The following is a 22,125-nucleotide window of genomic DNA, read 5'->3' as shown; positions in this document are numbered from 1 at the left end:
TCTTTCTTTTTTTTTAAGCCAACTCGGGCGAGAAGTCAGTGAAGTACTCAGACAAAATGTTTATTTGAATATTTTAATGACACCTGGGTGACATGAAGATTGTGTGACATGACAGAAAGCTCCAGAGCAGCTACTAAATGGACTTTTAGGTCAGCTTTGTTAATTAACATTTAGACATCATCAATATGTTAACTTTTCAAACAATCAAGTATCCTCAGAGTCTCTCTCTCACTGCTGTGTGTGTGTGTGTGTGTGTGTGTGTGTGTGTGTGTGTGTGTGTGTGTGTGTGTGTGTGTGTGTGTGTGTGTGTTTTATCATGTGTGTGTGAGTCTCTCCCTCTCGCTCTCTCTCAGTTGCACCAGCCTGAGGCTTCAGAGACATAAAGGTGTCCTGATGGAAATATGCCTTTTGAATTTGTGGGATTCAGATTATTAATTGCGATTGCAGCAGCAGGAAAGCTCTTCCTGCACACTGACGCTGAGGAGCCGCCAGGTGATCATCTCCTCCAACCAGACCAGCAGAGAGAGTCCTCCCTGCTGAAACCCACAGTGCTGATCACCATCCTCACACGCAACGCACAGCACAGCCTCCCTTACTTCTTGGGATGCATTGACAGACTGGACTACCCAAAGGACCGAATTGCCATCTGGTAAAGTTACATTTATTCAGTTCATTAGAAAACGTATTTATCTTTCTGGAAAAATCACAAAAGTTGCTGATTTGATTGAAAGAGCTTAAACAATTAATAAGCAAAAGTAGAAGAAAGAAAGAAAGAAAGTTAGTGATCAGTAACATTCTTTGTGATCTCAGGGCAGCTTCTGACCACAGTGTGGACAACAGCACAGCCATGCTTCAGGAGTGGCTCAAAGGAGCTCAGCACCTGTACCACTCTGTGGAGTGGAGACCCATGGAGCAACCAAGGTGAGCCACTGCTACTGTAGGAGCCATGAATGTATTATGTATTTTTTTCTATTAGTAGTAAGGTAAAGGGATATTGTTTATTTTTTATTTTTTGTTTATTAGGATATTGTTTATGTGATCATGTTGATTGGGGGGTTAGTGGGTCACATGATTATGGGCGTGTATATTAGCTGATATCACCTGTTGGGTTTTTTTTTTTTTTTTTGAGAGAGAGAGAGAGAGAGAGAGAGCGGGTGGGACGCCGTATTTTTTGTTGACCGCTAATTTTCTTTGATCACTGAGATTGTTTTTGGTTATATTTTGGAGCACGTTATCATGAGTTGATCATCTTTTGTTTGTTAATAAACTGTCAAATTTAGGTTCGAAAGGTCAGTGGATTTTTTTGTAGCGCGTCAGACAATAGGGCCCATCTCCTGTCTCTCAGCGACTCTTAGGACTGCGAAGTCGCTACATTTTGTCAACAAAAAAGGCTTTAATCTCAGTCACAGTCATAAGCATCTGACGGAGCAACGGAGCCGAAATCAAGAGGACGAAAAGAGGAAGAGGATGAAATGCAGACATCGGAGACAAATTATGGAGGTAGGCGCTGGTTGTGAAAGTGAAGTTTAAGGAGCCGCTGTCAAAGCGAACTACTGCCAGGTGAGCTCACCTGTGGATGTGCGCGTGGAGGCCTTGTGTCAATGGGGGGATTGCGGCCTGTATGTTGACTGCTGATTGTTCATTGGGAACGATTGTCTGGTTGATGGAAGGATCGCGGCTTGTATATTAACTGCTGATTGTTTATTGGGAACGATTGTCTGGTTGATGGAGGATTGGATTCTTAGGCGCAATGTATTCTGATGCTGAAATTATCTTCGAGCTGTAAACGTAAATCCTAAGTTGATGTTGCTCCGCTGCTGCGTCCAAGGTGGATGATCTGTGTTTGATAAATTTAGCTTTTGTTTGTGGATGTGTTTTAAATGCACGAACAATACATGGATGGAAAATCAAACGGAAATTAAAAGAGGAAACGTGTAAATAAATGCTGATGTTGCAAGTTGTGGAATGGATGTGTTTTAAATGCATAAGCTGAGAAACAATCAAAAGGAAATCAAGGAAAATGAGTGAATTAAATCCTGCTGAAATTGAGTGTGGGAAAAGACAAAGCAAACTCACAGCCAAAGCCTGGGCAAATAAAATCGAAAAGCTTCAACATGAACGCAAAATCATTGTGAATAAAATGAAAGCACTCATACCAGAAGTGAAGTCTCTTATGAAAACAAAGGAAACTGTTTCACGTTCAGTCCCATTTTGAAAAATTAATACAACTTTGTGAAAATGCTACTGTGTCACATGAAGTTTTGATTCCTTTGCTCATGGAGGATGAACAAAACAGACAAAATGAATGGTTTTCCAGCATCATGAAATACAGCGACACATTTAAAGAAGATGTTACAGTTGGAGACAAAAGTATTGGCACCCCTGTCAGTTTGACATGTTTTGCATAAAGCAAGGGTTTAATGCAATTTTTTATTGAAACAAACTAAATGAACATTTCAAAACAATGATGTGATCAACAAATAACAAGAAATTATTTTGCAGTCTGACAGAAATTTTACAAAAATGTAATTGGTCGGTGACAAAAGTATTGGCACCCTTTATATTTTGTTAACTTTTCAAGACTGAATCATGCGGGCAGGTGTGGAAGGGTTGTTAAGTGTTGACACACCTGTCGGTAGTTGTTAGATGGCTTTATCCAGAAATAAAAAGGGGGGCAGCCAAGTTTTATTCAACTTGCACTTGCTCACTAGCCAAGCATCATGGTGAAGTCTAAAGAAGTCAGTTTGCAAGTTAGAAAGTGCATTGTAACTGACCACCAGAAAGGGAACAGCTACAAGAAAATTGCAGAAAAGTTCGAAATGCCTAAGTCAACAGTGAGAGGAATTATCAAGAAGTTCAACCGGACTGCTACAGTTGAAAACAGGCCTAGATGTGGACATCCAAGAAAGATTGAGAACAGAAGTGCTAGAAAAGTTGTGCGAGAGGTCAAAAAGAACCCTGGACTTACAGCCAAGGATATCAGGAAAAACTTGGAAACATCTGGAACATTTGTACACACAAAAACTGTACAGAGAACACTCAGCAGAAATGGGTACAGAGGATGTCGATCCATCCATCAAAAGCCTTACCTGAGAGCTGTCCACAAGAAGATGCGACTGGAGTATGCTAAGAAGTATGTAAGAGAATCTGACAGCTTCTTCTCAAAAGTACTGTGGTCAGACGAGTCAAAAATAGAGTTTTTCTGAATTAACAGCCCTCGCTATGTTTGGACACAGCCAGGACAAGCCTTGGACGAAAAGCATCTGGTGCCTACTGTAAAGTACAATGGCGGTTCCATCATGGTTTGGGGATGCTTCAGTAGTGCAGGCACAGGGACTCTTCACATCATAGAAGGAATGATGGATGCCACCATGTATCAAGAAATATTTTGTGATCTAATGCTCCCATCAGCAAGGCAGCTACTGGGTTGACGTTTCTACTTTCAGCATGACAACGATCCGAAGCACACAGCAAAATCAACAGAATTTTTGAAGGAAAAGAAGATTTCTGTTCTACAGTGGCCATCCCAGGGCCCAGATCTCGACCCAATTGAGATGTTATGGGCAGATCTGAAAGTTGCAGTTGCTTCAAGAAAGCCTTCCAGTCTGACTGAACTGAAGACTATCTGCCAGCAAGAATGGGCCAAAATACCTGTGCAGAGGTGTCAGCAGTTGATATCAAGCTACAAGAACAGATTACAAGCAGTTGTAAAGGTCAAAGGCGGACATACAAAGTACTAACTGCTAAGTGCCAATACCTTTGTCACCAACCAATTATGTTTTTGTAAAATTTCTGTCAGACTGCAAAATAATTTCTTATTTGTTGATCACATCATTGTTTTGAAATATTCATTTAGTTTAATGAATATTTCAAGTTTAAGTAGTTAAGTAGTTAAATTAAACACTTGCTTTATGCAAAACATGTCAAACTGACAGGGGTGCCAATACTTTTGTCTCCAACTGTATGAACTGGCTGAGTGAATCAGGGGAATCACAATAACATAACATCCTCAATCTGATTCAGCTGCAATAAATGAGGAAGTGCTTCAATGCCCAACAGAGGATGAACCTCAAGTTCCAATTCAGGCTGCATCAATACTCAGCACAGAGGACATGCAAGATGACGTAAAACCAAATGACAATGTGTCAAATGTGGGAAGCAAAAACTCTTCTACTAGAAGAAAGTCTGCTGTTTCTACTGCTTCTTCTGCACGTCTGAAGGCCGAGGCTGACTTGGCAGCATTAATGGCAAAACAGAAACTGCTAAAAGATAAACAGGAACAGGAGGAACGTCTGAAAAGGAAAAAGGAGCAGCTTCAAATGTTTGAAGACATTGCAGCACACATGGCAAAATTAAATGTGTTAAGTTCTCAGAGCATCCTTAGTGGAAAGAGCTCCACAAGGTGTTCAGATGGAATGAGCTCGTATTTGGGAAAAGGAAAACCAAAAGCTCTCAATGCTAATGCAAATTTATTTATTCCACAAATGCCAGAGAAACAAAGGGAAGCTAAACATGATTGTTTGCATCCAGGGAAAACTGCACCTTCATTCACTCAGTATGAGCCTGTGTCAGTTAAGGAACCCAAACATCATTCGGTGAATCACCAGGCAAATGATGTCACAGAAACTCAACATGGATACACTTTGAATGCAGAATTTGGATCAACAGATGACGATCAAAACAATATGCTGGAAATCATGAGAAAGCGAAATGAAATAACATCACTCTTAATGCAACAACAATGCCTCTCTTCATTACCAAAAAGAGAAATCCTAGTTTTTGATGGGGATCCATTAAAATATCATGCTTTTATGAAAGCTTTTGAGAATGGTGTGGAGAGAAATATGGAGAACTGCAGTGACAGACTCGATTTCCTGGAACAGTTCACAAGGGGTCACCTTAAGGAACTGGTGAGAAGTTGCCAACACTGGCCCAGAAAGAGGCTATGTCAAAGCTAAAGTCTTGTTATGTGAGCACTTTGGAAATGCACAGAAAGTTGCTTCTGCATACATGGAAAGGGCTCTTTCATGGCCTGCTATCAAGACAGAAGACATAAAGGCTCTCCAGGACTACAGCCTTTTCCTTAGAGGCTGTTCTAATGCCATGGAAGGAGTTGAATATCTGCATGAGCTTGATCTGCCTGCCAACATGCTTACCATTATAAGGAAATTGCCTTACAAGTTCAGAGAGAAATGGAGAACTGTAGCCCGTGAACTGCAAGAGAGAAGCAACCAGAGAGCTACATTCAGTGACATCACCGATTTTATTGAAAGACAAGTGAGAATTTTAACTGATCCAGTCTTTGGGAACATACAGGATGCTCCCTCACTGACAACTAATAAAGGCATGAACAAATTCAAACCACAATCTCGTTCTGGAGCCAAAGGAACAAGTTTTGCCACCACAGTGGCTTCTATGGAGAACAAGACACAACCACGGATTAAAAGAAATGAGCAAATTCAGCCAGCAAATACAGCCAGGAGGACATGTCTTTGCTGTGAAGGAGAACACACTTTGGATTCGTGCCCCCAGTTGGAGAAAAGAACCCACAAACAGAAGATAGGCTTTTTAAGAGAAAAGGGTGTCTGTTTCGGCTGTTTGTGTATTGGACACATCAGCAAAGATTGCAGAAAACAGATTTCCTGTGTAAAATGTGGCCTCCAACATGCAGGTTAAGTCCAGGAAAGGCAGCATGATCATCAACACATATGCATTTCTGGATCAAGGAAGTACAGCAGTTTTCTGCACTGAGGCACTGATGTGCAAACTAGGCCTCACAGGAAAGAGATCACACATTTTCTTGTGGACTATGGGCCAAGAGAAAGTTGTAAGAAGCCACGTTGTTTCAGGACTGGAGGCTGCTGGTTTAGAAGGTGACAACTTTTGTGAACTGCCCAAGACTTATACTCAGGAGCGTATGCCTGTCCACAGGAGGAATATTCCAACTGAAAGGGATCTTCATGGATGGCCTCATTTGAGATCTGTGCATCTGCCTGAGATAGATGCAGATGTTGAGCTGCTGATTGGGACAAATGTTCCAGAGGCTTTGGAACCACTGGAAGTCATTCGCAGTGTAAATGGTGGACCTTATGCAATCAGGACAATGCTGGGCTGGACTGTGAATGGACCTCTAAAAGTAGAAAGTGAGGGAGCACTGGATTATGAGCAACCAGAGTTATTGGTAAGCAGAGTTTCAATTGTGAATTTAGAGGAACTTTGCAGCAGCAGTTCAAAATGGATTTCCCTGAATGCAGTGTGGATGAACAAAATTGTGAATGTTCATTGCTAGATTAGTTTGCCATTAAGGAACATGGACCTCAACATGCCAAACAACAGGAAAATTGTTGAGCAGCGTGCTTCATACCTGAAGAGGAGGCTGCAGAGAGACTCAGCATTCCATGCAGACTACGTAGCCTTCATGAATGATCTGGTCACCAAAGGTTATGCAGAGAGGGTGCCTGAGGAGGAGCTGGAACACTGCGATGGTAAAAATCTGGTATATTCCGCACCATGGTGTCTACCATCCAACAAAAGGGAAGATCAGAGTTGTCTTTGATTGTGGAGTGAGTTTCAAAGAAACATCTCTCAATGCTCAGCTTCTACAAGGACCTGATCTGACCAGTTTGCTAATTGGAGTGGTAACCTGATTCAGGAAGGAACCAGTGGTGATCATGGCAGATGTTGAGTCCATGTTTCACCAGGTTAAAGTACCAGCAGGAGATGCAGATCTATTTAGGTTTCTCTGGTGGCCTAATGCCGATTTAAATCAAGATCTCACTGACTTCAGGATGCTGGTGCATATCTTCGGGGCAACTTCCTCTCCCAGATGTGCCAATTTTGCACTCAGGAAATGTGCAGAAGATAACAAAAGACAGTTCAGTCAAGAGGTGGTGGACATGGTTCTTCATTGCTTTTACATTGATGACTGTCTGGTGTCAGTGGCTTCGGAGGAAAAGGCAGTATCTCTCTATCATGACCTTGTCTCCATCTGTGCAAAAGGTGGCTTCCAGCTTACAAAATGGATAAGCAATAGACATGGGGTCATGGCTGCGATACCTGAACATCACAGAGGCCAGGATATGAAAGGGTTGGATCTGGATCAAGGTCAGCTATCTGTGGAGAGAGTGTTTGGGGTGGAATGGTGTATTCAGTCAGACGCCTTCAGGTTCAAGATTGTGATCAAGGACAGACCACTCACCAGGAGAGGAATTCTCTCAACTGTTAGCTCCATCTACGATCTTCTTGGAATCCTGAGCCCTGTTGTGTTGTCAGCTAAGAAAATACTAAGGGATCTATGCAGGAGAGCTCTCGGCTGGGATGACATCATACCTGATTCAGTGGCTGAAAGGTGGATGAGTTGGCTGATTGAACTGTGTCGCTTGGAGGACTTTAAAGTCTGGAGATGTCTGAAGCCCTCAGACTTTGGAGAAACAACAAGGGCACAGCTGCACCATTTCTGCGATGCAAGTGAAGATGGCTACGGAGTAGTGACTTACCTGCTGTCGCATAATGCACATTCACAAGCGCATAGTGCTTTTGTCATGGGGAAGGCCAGAGTGGCTCCGCTCAAGTCTGTGACAATCCCTCGAATGGAGCTCATCGCTGCCACCATGGCGCAGTCGCCTTGATGTCTTGTGGAGGAGAGAGTTATACATGGATCTTCAGGATTCAGTGTTCTGAACAGACAGTGCCTCTGTACTTAAGTACCTCAGGAATGAGACCTCCAGGTTCAAAGTCTTTGTTGCCAACCGTGTCTCAGAAATTCTCAAGGTTTCACAGGTTTCTCAGTGGAGGCATGTAGACACTGCACGTAATCCAGCTGATGTGGCCTCCAGAGGTTTGAAAGTGGATGCATTTCTGAAGAATGTGACATGGGTGTCAGGCCCCCAGTTTCTCATTCAACCTGAGAGTGTGTGGCCTGTTAATCCTGATGATGTTCATGAACTTTCAGCGGAAGACCCGGAAGTCTGTGGCAAAGAAAGCAAGAAAGAAAGAACGAACGAACGAACGAACGGTCAGTGATCAGTAACACTCTTTGTGATCTCAGGGCAGCTTCTGACCACAGTGTGGACAACAGCACAGCCATGCTTCAGGAGTGGCTCAAAGGAGCTCAGCACCTGTACCACTCTGTGGAGTGGAGACCCATGGAGCAACCAAGGTGAACCACTGCTACAAAATGAAACGACTCTCAGGCAGCAACTCCATTTATTATCTGCCATCTTGATACTGTTTAATCGCTGATTTAATGGAATGGTAGTAAACCTGATCTACTCTGATCTCCTGATGCTGACACATTCACTTCATTATTCTGTTTATCTCTCCTTCTCTCAGCTCTTATGCAGATGAGCAGGGTCCAAAACACTGGCCCGACTCTCGGTTCACCCACGTGATGAAGCTGAAGCAGGCAGCGCTCAGAGCTGCCAGACGACTCTGGGCTGACTACATGTTGGTGAGACAGTAAAACACACTATGACGAGCAGAATTGTGGATCTGATTGTTAGGTGAATTTATCCACTGTCACAGTATCTGCTGAATCATATAACCACTCAGTCATCTACACTATTCATGTTATTTATTCATCCCTCAGTTTGTGGACAGTGACAACTTGCTGACAAACCGCCGGGTGCTGTCTGACATGATGGCGGAGAATCTTACAATTGTGGCACCCATGTTGGAATCAAGAAGTCTTTATTCCAACTTCTGGTGTGGCATTACTCCTCAGGTACAGTTTATTAGAGAACAAAACAGACACACAAAACATGGCAGCTCTGCAATACTCATAGCAATGACTAAAAACGGGGGAAATTATTGCTAATTAGTTGTAATAATATCCACATAGGGCTACTACAGACGGACCCCAGAGTACATTCCTATCTATAAGAGGGAGCAGCAGGGCTGCTTTGCAGTCCCCATGGTGCACTCCACCTACCTGCTGGACTTGAGGCGCAGAGCCAGCCAAGCGTTGGCCTTCCACCCTCTTCACCTCCAGTACCCCTACCACCTGGACGACATCATGGCATTTGCTTTCTCTGCAAGACAAGCAGGTCAGACCCTTGTCACAAAGTGTTTTAAGTTTAAAAATTATTAATATGCACTTAAATATTAGCTTTACAACATGTGGACCAGACTATGATTTGTGCAACTACATCATTTTCATGTCATACCGTGTGATATAGTGACTATTAGTGGTGAAATGTATCTGCTCTACTGCAGAGGTCCAGATGTACGTGTGCAACAGGGACCATTATGGATATTTACCAGTGCCCCTCAAGCAAGACCAGACACTGGAGGAGGAAGAGGAAAGTTTTACCCACACGCTGACAGAGGCACTTAGTAAGCTCTTACTGTTTTATGCAGATACTGTGGTCGACTTTATAATTGAGAGTTGTGAGCAGCAGGAAGAAGAAGGAAGAAGAATGTTATGGTTCTCTGTCCTCAGTCGTTGCTCACCATTTCCTCAGTCTGTGTGAGCATATTTGGTCTTTTGTGCTCTCACAGTCCTGACACATGTCTCACTCCTCCGTTAAAGGCCGCTGCCTCTCATTTCTCCCTCTCCCCCTCAATTTCACCTTAGTTAGATGTTGAACAGATCTAAGAAATTCCCCTGACACCACACAACTATTCCAGAAAAATGTAAATTGACTGTATATGCAATTGAAACGTGTGAACTTTCTTTCCAGTTGACCACACCATGGAGCCCTCACAGCATGTGCACACTACACCTAAAGAACCAGGAAAGATGGGATTTGATGAGGTGCAGATACAATTTCAGTATCTGAGCAAATGTTTTCTAGTTTCAGAGTGACGTTTAAATGAACAGTCACTTCATTCTGCTCCACCTCTAGATCTTTCTGATTAATCTGAAGCGCCGCTCAGACCGGCGGGAGAGGATGCTGAAGTCTCTGGCTGTCCTCGGCGTCAGTGCCACACTGACAGAGGCTGTGGATGGCAAGTATGACATACAGTCACAGTTCTCATTATGCAGGGCAGGAAACAGTGTTCAGAAGTAAGAGTTAACACAATGGAAAAATACTTAGTTACAAGAAAAAGTTGTGGAGTCAAAACAAAAATTCCTAACAGACTGTTATGAGTATGTTTTACATAATTTGATTATATTATTACTGATATATTTATATGTGATCACACAGGTTCAGATGGAGCTGATTTTAACTACTGTTCTAAATTCCCTAATAGAGTATGCATATTAATAGAGTATGTTAGGATTTGTTTATGATTTGATTCCAGTTGTGATATTTGGTCAGGCATTTTTAGTTCACATGTTATTAGATCAGGCTGTTAGGAGACAGCTATGGCTGGGCGAGGGGGGGCTTTTTGAAAAAAATAAGGTGTAAACTCAGTGTGTGTTTCCTGGTTTTTTGGCTCGGCTACGAGTGTACCTGACTGTTCATTATTAAAACCACTTAGAAACATCAGCGGAGTCCCCCGTATTCTTTAACCGGAATATGCACACGGGTGAAGAATAACCTCAGCATTATATCGTTGCATTGAGAGTTTTTAATAACTACTATATATACCATTGGGTAGTTTCTTCTATAAAAATGCATCATATTTTTTTGTATGTAAAATTTGAATCTGTAAAGTAACTGGTAACCAGTGGGAGTCCCTATAATATAATGACTATAACAACTTTGTGGTACCTGTATTTTATTTGAGTATTTCCATTTTATGTAACATTTTATGATTCAGAGTAAAATACTTGCTGAACTACATTGATTTCATAGCAAAGTTCTGCATTGCTTTGCAGAACATTCTAAAATGGCTTGTTTAGACGAAGGCTGAACAGTATATAAAGTAAGTCATAATCAAATAACTCCACTCAACCAACTACAGCAGTAAATTGCTGCTTACACATTAATGCGCATGTAATACATTTTTAATGACGCAGTGTGTACAGTTGTACATCTGTTATTTTGAATAAAGAGTTTTTCTGATATGTTAACAGTTTGCTGGTAATATTTTTTTATGTAAGTAAAATTGTCTGAAGGACTTTTGCTTGTAACATTAAATTTTCACTGTGGTTTAAACTTTATACTTTTTTAAAGGATCTGAGCACATCTCTCACCACTGACATTATCATAAACATTTATACATGCAACAGATATTGCTATAGCATAAAATGGAAATACGTAAATAAGTACATGTAACCTCAGTTACTTTTTACCACTGTCATTGTGTTGTTTCTATATGATAAAATGTGAATGTACTCTGTGTTGGAAAACACAAAACTAGAGTTTCTCTAACGGTGGATTTAACCACTTTAGATTTAGTGTCTTTAGCATTGCACTGCACTACACCGATAATGTCACACATTTGCTTGTGTTGTCAGAGCATTGAACTCCTCTCAGCTGCAGGCCATGGGTATCGACATGCTGCCTGGGTATACAGACCCGTACTCAGACCGTGTGTTGACCAGAGGGGAGATTGGCTGCTTCCTCAGCCACTACAGCATCTGGAAGCAGGTACAACCATACACTGTGCATGGCGCACTTGTCCTTGAACTGAACAGTGCAGTTCAGTCCAAGGACAATGTACAGCGTGCTGGAGCTGGTACTCATGTTGCAGGGTGAACAGAGTAAGAAGAAGTTGTTTATGATGATCATGTGTCGCCCCCTAGGTGGTGCAGCAGGAACTGCAGCAGGTGCTTGTGCTGGAGGATGATGTGAGATTTGAGCCCAGGTTTGGCAGCAGGCTGGTGGCCATTATGGACAATGTGAAGAGAGTGGGACTCAACTGGGACCTGATGTAAGCGAATTTTTGAAAATGTCCGTCATTTTTTTATTAACTGAACACTTTGCATTTTAACCTTACTTTAAAAAAAATTAATTCTTTTAACTCAAAACACCCCACTCACTGACTTCCCAAAGCTATGTGGGCCGTAAGCGGCTGCAGGTGAAGGAGCCAGAGTACTGGGTAAAGGGAGTCAGTAACCTTGTGCACCCAGGATACTCCTACTGGACCTTGGGTTATGTCCTGTCCCTGCAGGGGGCCAAGAAGCTCCTGCAGGCAAAACCTCTGCACAAAATGCTGCCTGTTGATGAGTTCTTACCCATCATGTTCAACAAGCACCCCAAGTGAGTCTCATCTACGGTTTATATACACAAATATTGACCTTTGAATACCAGTAAGACCCGTTTGTATTCAGTCTAAAGTGAAGTGAAACTGCTTTATTATTTTCTACCACACCAACTTCCTTCTCCTATCAGAGAGGAGTATGTGCAGTATTTTGAGCCCAGAGATCTGAGAGCATTTTCAGTGGAACCTCTGTTGCTCTTCCCCACACACTACACCGGCGAGCCTGGCTACTTCAGCGACACAGAGACATCCACCATTTGGGACGATGAGGCAGTGGAAACAGACTGGGACAGAGACGGGGCCAAGCACCAGCGACAGCAGGAAACGGAGGAACTTAAGATTCACCACGAGGCTCCTCATTCTGCTCGTGGTGACGTGCCTCCCCTCGCTGCCAGTGGAAACAGAGATGAACTCTGAGGAGGACTCACATGTGTCACACGTCACAGCCAGTTTAACCTGGGGCACAAATTAGCTGCTAGTCTCCTGCACCTCCCCCTCCCTGTGCAAAGTGTATTTTTTTTTTTTTTTTTTTTTTTTGATAGAATACTATCTAAACATTAAAACCACCTGTAAAGACCAAGACAGACAAACCGACAGTGTATGTGTCTTTTTAGAGGTAACATTTCTTTAGGATTAGCAGATTCTCTGTTACAACTGTTCAAAACTAAACTTAAACCAAGAAGTAAACGCCCAGAGATGCACCTGTTTCTTAACTGTACGTGTGTAATATCTACCAGCAGTTACGGCAGCATGTTGCTCCACAATGACAACACTGATTAATAAGTTTCACATTTTAGTAAAAAACCTTTATCACATTATATTTTTCATGCTATTATTGCTAATTATATGCTATTATTTTCAAGTCTGCATAGAGTTTTAATAAAAAACTCATACTGACTTAACTTACTTTATTGAGACACATTGATTTTGTCCAGTTACAGGTCTAATAATTGCCTGTGTTTAGTGATATAATTAGATGAAATGAAACGTTATAATGCTATAACATGGAAGGCTTCTTGTAAAAATCTCTGATAATCAGAAAATGTCATAACATTGAGAACAAAAAAATATTGTCATTACATAAAAAGGATATTGTTAAAATGAAAAACTTATCACATCATAATTAGACTTTTTGGGGGTTTTTTGGTCATGGTGGCCGAAACATGCAAATATAACACATGAAAGTGCGCCTACCATTTTGTTTAGGTGAGGGAAAACAGCAGAACCAGTAACAGAGACAAGCTCAAGATGGAGACTTTAATCATATATTACAGCTCTGCCACTCACATCAACGCCTACGCTAAAGTACAGATACAGCCTCAGGTGCATTACTGGGTCAAGATGTCACTTCTGTCTTTCAGCAGCATTGACATGCCTTTCAAAGCCACTTTTTTTTCTAGTACAACTTAACTGACCAGAAAGAAAAAAAAAAAAGCGATGAACACAGCAATCAACTTAAGGATTTTTATTTTTAAAAAAAAGCACTGGTATTTTTATGTCAAGCAAACAATGGAACCATTTAATATTAGTACTGTTCCATATCACAAAATGAGTTATGAAAAGAATAATTAAACCACACAAATGATACGCTTTTTTTTTTTCTTTGAAATAAATTAATCAGCATAACAAAAGAAATAAAACATGCTTGTACTTCGGTGTTGCACAGCAGGAAATATTGAAACTCCAATGCTCAAAATTTAAAACACCTGAGAATATAAATATCAAAACAGCTTGTTGCAGCAATTACTTAGTTCCACAGTTCCTCCTATTTACCTTAACTAAAGCTTTGATAAGAGGATTTTAAAAATTACATTAATGTAAAAATTAGGCATCAATTTAAAAAACATCCGTTTCTGTACAATGTGCATATCTGAATTAGTGTGGTGACAAGAGAAATTGTTTTGTTTTTTTCTCAGCAAGGCAGCGCAGCAAAAATTAAATCCAAAGTGGATAATGCTCGTCTGTCATCAAGCCACATTCAGTGATATGAACAAATAGATTTGGACTGAGCTTTTTCAATCAATATCTGCAGTGAAGTGACAGTCTACATGTATATATATATTTTTTTTACATTTTAGTGACGCGTTTCGGCCTCTGCCTCGGGCAGCAGTGAGTCTTTCCCGTGGTAACTAAGCTGCTGGGCTTTAATGACAGGGACTGTTGGTGCAGGATTTATCCAGTAGATTCATTTAACACTGTCTACTAACAACAGAAGTTCATTGAGGCAGGGGGGAAAAAGAAATTCTGCTGCTGCTGCTACACAGGTAGTAGTGATGTTGCATATACAGACAATATAAGGACAAAGGTACATAACAGACCATCTAGCTGATAAAAACAAATATCCGAAACCCAAGGCTCAATGGCTTTATAGGAATTTCTGAAAGACAGGTTGGATGGATGCTGTACAGACACTGCAAAAAAAAAAAAATCAATGAGGTATGTTGTTCTTGTGATATTATAGCTTTGAAACCCGGACAGAGCCTGAGTGAAAAGACACTTCCATCTGTGAGGAAAAGATGGAAGGATATATTTCCATTTGAAAACGTAGAAAAACAAGTATATTGTGTGTGTTACTTTGTTCAACAGTCCATGTGTTCAAGGTTACTGCCAGCAGCAACCATAAACTGTCAACAGACCGAACCTCTGAGGAAATGTGTACAAAATTTCAAAGCGTTGCATTCACTTCAATGAGTACAGCTCCAGTTAAAACAAACAGATCTACAGTGAAATGGCATGTGAAGGTGGTTTGGACATGTGAATGAGGAAGACATCTGAAGTTGCTCTCTATGATCTCAGTGTGGAACAGACCTGGGAACAACAATGACGTGTGTCCCATCTAGGAGATTAAAACAAATTCAATTAGAAATTCAAATTAAACAAAGTCCACAACGAGAGATGGCCTGGATGACTAGGCAAACGCTAAAATAAACAAAACTAAAACAACAACTACCCAGTTCTTATATCACGCTTTCTAAAGCACTTGGAAAAACAAAGGCAGTTTTACAACCCATTGGTTATTAACACATTAGCAAAGTTCCACAGTGCTTGCTTGTAGAAACACAGTAACAGTGCAAGCCATTACACTATTCAGCCAAATACACCTGTAAGAAAAAAGTGCCATATTGCATAATGAGTATCTGTAATGAGCCCACAGGGGGGGCATATAAACCTATACAATGATCCAACTGTAAACATGGTGCAAAGTAGTTATGACATAGTTTAAGGCTTTCAGAGTTTCCTGAAGATTTGTTGTTCACTGAGATAAAGGAATATATCCATGATTTGGACAAACAGTGTGGAAACATTGAAACAGAAAAAAAAAAAGATTCAACCGCTCTAGAATCAGACCTGGACACTGCATGTACTTAAATATCTACTTTACATGAGCTTTGCTTGATTCAGTTAAATGTGAATATTATTATTATTTTTTTGTAATAACTTAATAAATGAGGATCATTGAGCTGTTTACCAAGACAGGAATATTCAGGTGCCAGCTTGCTCAAATGCACTTAACAGGTTCTTAACAAATTCATTTTTGTTTTTCCAGCATAGCACCGAATCTTTTTAACTGTGGTCATTTTAATTTATCAAACACAAATGCAATAACATTAATTAATGGTTATATAGCCATCATTAAGGTTATTAGCTACAACTGTGCTTCTGCTGCTTTTGACAAAATAAAACATCCTTCACAATAAAGGTCTGCTGGTTCCCGTTTTCCTGAATGTGGACATATTTAAATTACTTTAATATTTTTTTAATACCAATTTTGATTCCCACACAAAGTTAAGATTCCGGTTTATCAGCCGCTGGAACTCAAACCTGGCACACCTGATCCTGAAATATGTCCTGCTGTCTGGCTCCAAGCCCCTGATGAGTGGGGTGAACGCCTTTACTTTGAAGGCAGCAGGCTGAAAATCAAGCTCAACTCATGTAATTTTTTCCCATCTCTGATATCACAAACACACTTTTTCTCAGTTCTGTCACTAACAAAAATGTAAATAAAATAAAATAAAAAACCATAACATACACACCAACACTCACAGGCAATGCCATCCTATCAAGCGTATACTGTTACCCCTAATATAAGGACTACAATTCATCACGTATTAATTCTGCTGCTAGTAGCATTACCATGTTTCTACATTAAAAGCTTAAAGCTTATATACATTTGCATCAGTATTAGACATAATACTTCTGTGTATTATGTGTCAGCATTTCATGAAGGATAACTGATCTAGATTTAAGGATGGCGTGCAAACAGCTCTTCTACAGTGAAGTTTGATCCACTTTCTGGCAAAATTAATATTTGATCTATTGTTAAATTCAATGTACAGGAAAAAATATTGACAAATATCACCTCAATGATGGTTACTAATGCAATACAAAAAAAATGAAGGAATGTGTCACCACTAAAACTTAGAATATGGACTCAGCAAAGCTAAAATAAAAAAACAAAAACAAAAGCTAAAAAGCTCCTAGTCACCGCCTCACTACCTAACATCACAATATTGTGCTACCCACGGTAAATAAATGGTACTGAAGAGCACAAAAACAATAATTAACCACAAAAAAACAGAGGAGTTTTGGCTGATGATGAATGTGCAGATTTTTTTTTACAGACAACGTGGAAAATCCCTGCAATTTGTGAAAGTGTTTCAGTTCAAGAAAATGAGGTTATGTTTAGGGTTGGGTTTATTATTCATCCACTGAAATCTGCTTAATGATTCCGATTCTTATCGAATCCTGATTAAGAAAGAAAGAATGCTGAAAGAAAAAAAAACATTTTATTTTCATAAGCTTTAGACTGCCGTGAACATGTCATTAAAGACAAGGTATTTTTTGATTTTGTTGGTTAAAAGACAGAAAAAAAAATTTCTCTGTTGTGCCATGTAAAGGTTTAATGGTTTTACATTAGTTTTTAACTTTCTGAGGCATTAAAGCCTAATAATGTCATATTAGGCAATGCTGCAAATCAATGACCACGACAACCGTGTGGCATAAATGGTTTTACAGAGTCTCTTGCATCAATGTGATGAAGTACCTTGATTTGTCTGGCATATAATTCAGAGGATAAACCATAAACTGACATTCCCATCTGCTTAGTCGATCTATGAATTTCACTATGTCATAACACAGGATATTAAAACACGCTGCATCCTTACACACTTCAGTAGTAAATCTATCACATCTGATGGACCTTCCTCCCTCACATGTATTTATTTTCATTCAGTGATTACATGTCGCTGTATCATTACTGTCTTTTGTGAAGTGTAGCTACTCTTGAGAGCTAGCTCCAGTCTGCCATTTTGTAAACATTATACACGTTCTGATACACGTGTAAGCCGAAGTGCAGTAAGTCCAAACTTTGCTTTCAGGAAACGATAATTGGAATCGAAAAGCACATTTCTTAACAAATCCTCAGTTCTTTTAGATTTGTAACCTTCTTGATACCCAACCCTATTTATGCTGAGCTGATAGTGGATAGTGGTCACATGACTCATTTGTGTGGATGGAGAGATGAGGCTACTTCTCCCTCACATCCAGCTCTGCGTGTGTGTTCACTTGTGTACGTGTGTGTAGGTGCACATTTTTGAGTACAACACAGCAATGCTAAATCCTAAACAGTGGATCTGATTGTAGCTGGTTAACTTGAAACCATCGCGACCTTCTGTGCTCCTGCTGACCCCAGTAAGCAGGAACCCCCACCCCCCCTCCCCTCAACAAAACCATCCTAATGGTGCACGGCTGGGCTGGAAGCAGAGGATGTGCCCTTGTTGCGTCCCAACATGGAGGGCTGGAAGTCAGGATGACGTCGGGCGTGCTTGATCAGGTGGTCGCTACGCATGAAGCGTTTGTCGCACAGTGGGCACAGGAAGCGCTTTTCTCCTGTGTGGGTGCGGGTGTGGCGGGCGAGCTCATCAGAGCGGGCAAACTTCTTCTCACAGTCGGGCCAGGTGCAAGGGAAGGGCCTCTCACCTGCAGAGACAGAAGAAAGCAGGGACAGCCATTAACCACCATGTCACTGCCCGTTAACAATCCAACGTTGAGTCACCAAGTTTACACTACAAGCATGCAACAGATTCGTTCAGTGACTAAAAGCGTGTCAGTAGCAGCTGGAAGCACTATAGTGAAATCCAGTGTGTATTTATTTCTGCTTGAAAAATGACTAAATTAACTATTTATCTTACCATTTGCTCATTTTCAACTGAATGGCTGATAAACTAATAACCAAATAACTTCAAGTCTAAGATGTGCAAACTTGTACCTGTGTGACAGCTGTGTAGTCCTTTTTATTGTTTCATCTTTTTTACATTAATACAATTTATTATTGTTTTTTTTGCATTTTAATACCAAGGCCTCAGGGATTATGCAATTTCTGCTCCTTAAAACTTTATACGTCTGAAAAAGTCGTTTGTTTATCATTTCAATAAGTAAAATACTAGTAGGAAATCTGCAACTGCGTCTCAAGAGCAAACCGAGATTTTTAAGTGACCACCAAGATAGTGACATACATCTACAGTCCGCATTGCTTTTATGAAACATGGCGTAGACAAAAAATATTAATCTCTATACAGTTAAATACGTGACAAAACATATCTGGGATTTAGATTCTCCAGATTAGTCTTCCTAAGCTACTACTAGCCTTAATCTCCTACAGGCAACGAGTGAAACCACGATAAGCGAGTAGGATGCTCGGTGCCATTTTCAAGATCACAAAGCCAGGCCACGTTGTTGTTGCAGGACTCTTTGAGGGCGTTCCCACCACCGTTTCTTTGAGCCGTTTCCTGCCCTTAATCCGTTTGCGCCTGCTCAGTGACCCTGAAAGTACCAAGTCCCCGCATTTTGCGAGAAAAAAAAATGCACATGCACATTTTAACTCAGCGTTTGCAGTATGGCTGTGTCGGGTGGGCGTGGTTCCAACTAAACCAGGCTTTTTTTTTTTTTTAAACACCCGAAGAACTAACGAAAAAATGGAGCTTATCAGACACAGGGAAGACGCCCCCCTCTGCAGCTCCTCCTTATGTGTTTTGTTTAAAAAAAAAAACAAAAAAACATCACGTTGCAGATAAGGCCGATTTCAGCTCGGCGTCAGACCCCAGGAAGAGGATGTGATGCCCAGAGAAAAAAAAACTAAAGAGCCAAACACATCGAGCACTTGCTGCTGCCATCAACAGGAGAGGCTGTGTCCGACAATGAACCCGCTGCTCTCGACGTTAAGGTTTCGTCTTACGTTCATTTCATATGCAAATCCAGTCGGGAGGAAGACCTTCGTCACCGGTTTTAACGTCCAGCCCAGTTCTTTTGTTAGTTTACTTCTTTGTCAGAGTCTCTGAAGGGGAGTTTTTCTGTCTTTCCCTCTTTGTTTGCCCACGTTATTGAACCAAGTCGGGGGGTAAATGGGGAAGAAACTGCCACCACCACGCTATTAGCTAATCCCATGAAACACAAAGGAGCTTTATCTGATATTATGGTCATAACAATGTGGGTGTGCATGTCACCGATAAAGCAGAAGTTGGGGACAAAGTTTATATTCAGTGCTTCGCTACAAACTGATTCTCTGATTCTGATTCGTACGCAACATGTGACCTGCTGATCTAGCCAGACTGTTGTTGTCTCCATACCTGTGTGTGTCCGGATGTGTGCCTTCAGGTGGGACGATTTCCCGTAAACTCTGTCGCATCCGTCAAAAGTGCACTGATGTCGCTTCACCGGGGACCGCGGGGCCCCCACGCCCCCTCCTCCTCCTCCCCCCCTCAGCTGCTGCTGCTGCTGTCCGGGGACCGGGGTGGCGGAGGGGGTCATGGTAGGGGTGGTTGGGTCGGACAACGTGGTGTAACCGCTCTCCCCACCACATGATGAGTTGCTGCTCTCCGAGTAGGCCGACATGGGGCGGAACTTACCGTGCAGGTCGGTGAGGATACCGGCCACCGCCATCATGTTCGCCCCCTCCAGCCTCAGAGTCTCCCGCACTTCCCTGTCCTCACTCGACCCGTCGGGCTCACCGGGGATCAGGCCCACCATGGCCGGCTGGCTGGCGGGGGCGACCGGGGTGGGTCTATGCAAGACAGGACCGCTTGATATCGATACCAGACACTCGGCAGCGAAATAATCAGACGAAGCCGTCAGCGACATCGTTGTCTGGCTTGTTTTGTTGGCTTTAGCTAGAAAAAAAAACAATAACGAAAAAAAAAATCCGCCAGGAGGGGCTAACAGCAGTCTGATCCCGACCTCGTTTTCATCAAACTCGACGAACCAACCGCTTCCAGCCGAGCCTTGTTACCGCCATACAGCGTACCAGTGGGTTGAAAATTACTAAGTAAGTCAAAGAAAAGGCACAATTGAAAATATTAATGTGCTAAAACCGTGCCAATATCTCCGGCCCAGCATGCGTGCACCTCACCGTCTGACGGTTCATTGTGTCTGAGCCTCCGAGAAGCCGGTCAAACCTACGCCCCCTGGTCCGGACTAAGGATGCATTCAGGGACTGTCAGTGAAAAATGGTTTTGATGTTTACATGACGTTCATGTGTTCAAATTTCCGAAAGTGCCACATTAGTATTTCTTATTTTGTCCTTAAAGTCACTCCAGTATCGATTCGATAAATGATGCATTTATCTTAATCTTTAATCTTCTTAAAAATGTATCCAAAGCAAGAGACAAATCTCAGTATCAAGCACAAATTGGAAAAACTATCATCCGTTTGTGCTATTTGAGTGTATTTTATGCATTACCTCCAAATTGCAAGCATAATTGTTTTATATTTTAGCATACTAAAATATTTTTGCCAAAGGTAGAGTAAAAAAAAAAACTACACTACCACCGCTATCTGACGACCTGAAAGTTTGAGTTGAAGGGGGCTAACGGTATTTTTCAAAGTGATGCTCTGAAATACTACTTCTATGCTACTTGAATGCAGCGTCAACTAGCTCCACGCAGTGACTGACGTCGGAAGCACGGGCGTGGACCGCGGCGGCGGGTGCATCGTGGAAAGTAGGTGGCAGGCAGCTTGGGTAATGATGGGGGAAGGAGATTGGGATAAAAGGCGTGTAGGATAATTTAGCTTGAGCCCAGTCAAAGGCTGGGGAACGTGGCCGAGCCCCAGCCTTTGACTGGGGCTGGGGAACGTGGCCGAGTGGTGGAGGCCTTTTCATTTCACATTTCACGGCCTAAATACTCCAACGTATGGCCATGATGGCCCCTCAAATCTTTACTTTTTCAACTGTTTTCTATCCCTAAAACACAGACACTGGATGTCTCTATTCTGTTGTGCTTACTTCTCTCATCTGTAGTTGTTAGTCTTCAGAAAAGTCTATGAATCAGCTTTTAAGATATTAGAGCCCACATTGGTTGAGTGGTTAATTGATTGTGGTCATACTGAAAGTGTGTATCTTATTGTAGAAGGAGTAATTATCACAGGCTTTGTTTTATTGTGCTCTTTATTTGTACTGAGGTGTTCTGGTTGTCCATCCATTTATAATATACCAAGGTTGTCCCTCCTGTCTGATGAGTATGTCTCAGACTGGATGTCCCACTGCCAGCCTATCAGTTTTCAAACTTTCCTGCAGTAAACTGATTTTTCTCTCCATATGTGGCTCGTGTCGTATGTCTGTCCAAGTCAATGGGAGTGTAAGAAAACCTCTTTTTTTTTGTGAGGGCCCAGTACTGTGTCAAGTGATTGGCTCAGTGGATGTTTGTAGCTCCAGTCTGAAAGGTATTTCCTGATTGGTTGCTGTGAGCAGTATGGGTCACTGTGGAAGCCCACGTACAAGTGTGGTCATTCAGTGGCTGTGAACAGTGCTTGGTTTTCATCTCACTTACATGTGGAGGCTCGGAGGCAGCCAGATCTGCAGTGACTTAGGGTTGCTATGGCCTTATCTTTATTATGGCTTCAATGTCTACACATCACACTAATTTTGCTCGTGCTACATGGTGAGTTTAATGGTTTTTGTTGTTGTTACGTTTATCCTTGTTATGCCATTTTATTTTCCATTAAAAACAGACTTGACTTGTGGCATGATGAGAAGACTGC

At 41.6% G+C, this 22,125-nt stretch overlaps 2 protein-coding genes across 2 annotated transcripts; one reads left to right on the top strand and one right to left on the bottom strand.

The window, feature by feature from the left end:
* The first annotated feature begins 401 nt into the window (after window positions 1–401).
* si:ch211-13f8.2 (procollagen galactosyltransferase 2) lies at window positions 402–13,149 on the top strand. Its single transcript, XM_041055176.1, has 13 exons — window positions 402–649; window positions 811–921; window positions 1,471–1,500; window positions 8,332–8,449; window positions 8,588–8,722; window positions 8,840–9,044; window positions 9,214–9,333; window positions 9,681–9,754; window positions 9,846–9,952; window positions 11,348–11,480; window positions 11,636–11,763; window positions 11,886–12,092; window positions 12,225–13,149. The coding sequence occupies exons 1-13, from the start codon at window positions 402–404 to the stop codon at window positions 12,508–12,510; spliced, it is 1,902 nt and encodes a 633-aa protein (XP_040911110.1). The 3' UTR covers window positions 12,511–13,149.
* Window positions 13,150–13,543: 394 nt separating this feature from the next.
* Window positions 13,544–20,500, bottom strand: zgc:153115 (uncharacterized protein LOC768186 homolog). Its single transcript, XM_041055282.1, has 2 exons — window positions 19,719–20,500; window positions 13,544–18,072 (listed from the first exon to the last, which is right to left on the bottom strand). The coding sequence occupies exons 1-2, from the start codon at window positions 20,227–20,229 to the stop codon at window positions 17,828–17,830; spliced, it is 756 nt and encodes a 251-aa protein (XP_040911216.1). The 5' UTR covers window positions 20,230–20,500; the 3' UTR covers window positions 13,544–17,827.
* Window positions 20,501–22,125: the final 1,625 nt, after the last annotated feature.

Source organism: Toxotes jaculatrix, chromosome 14 (genome assembly GCF_017976425.1).
Source record: "Toxotes jaculatrix isolate fToxJac2 chromosome 14, fToxJac2.pri, whole genome shotgun sequence".
NCBI lineage: Eukaryota > Metazoa > Chordata > Actinopteri > Toxotidae > Toxotes > Toxotes jaculatrix.
Note: the sequence above shows the minus strand (reverse complement) of the source record. Positions and strands in the feature narration are given on the sequence as shown.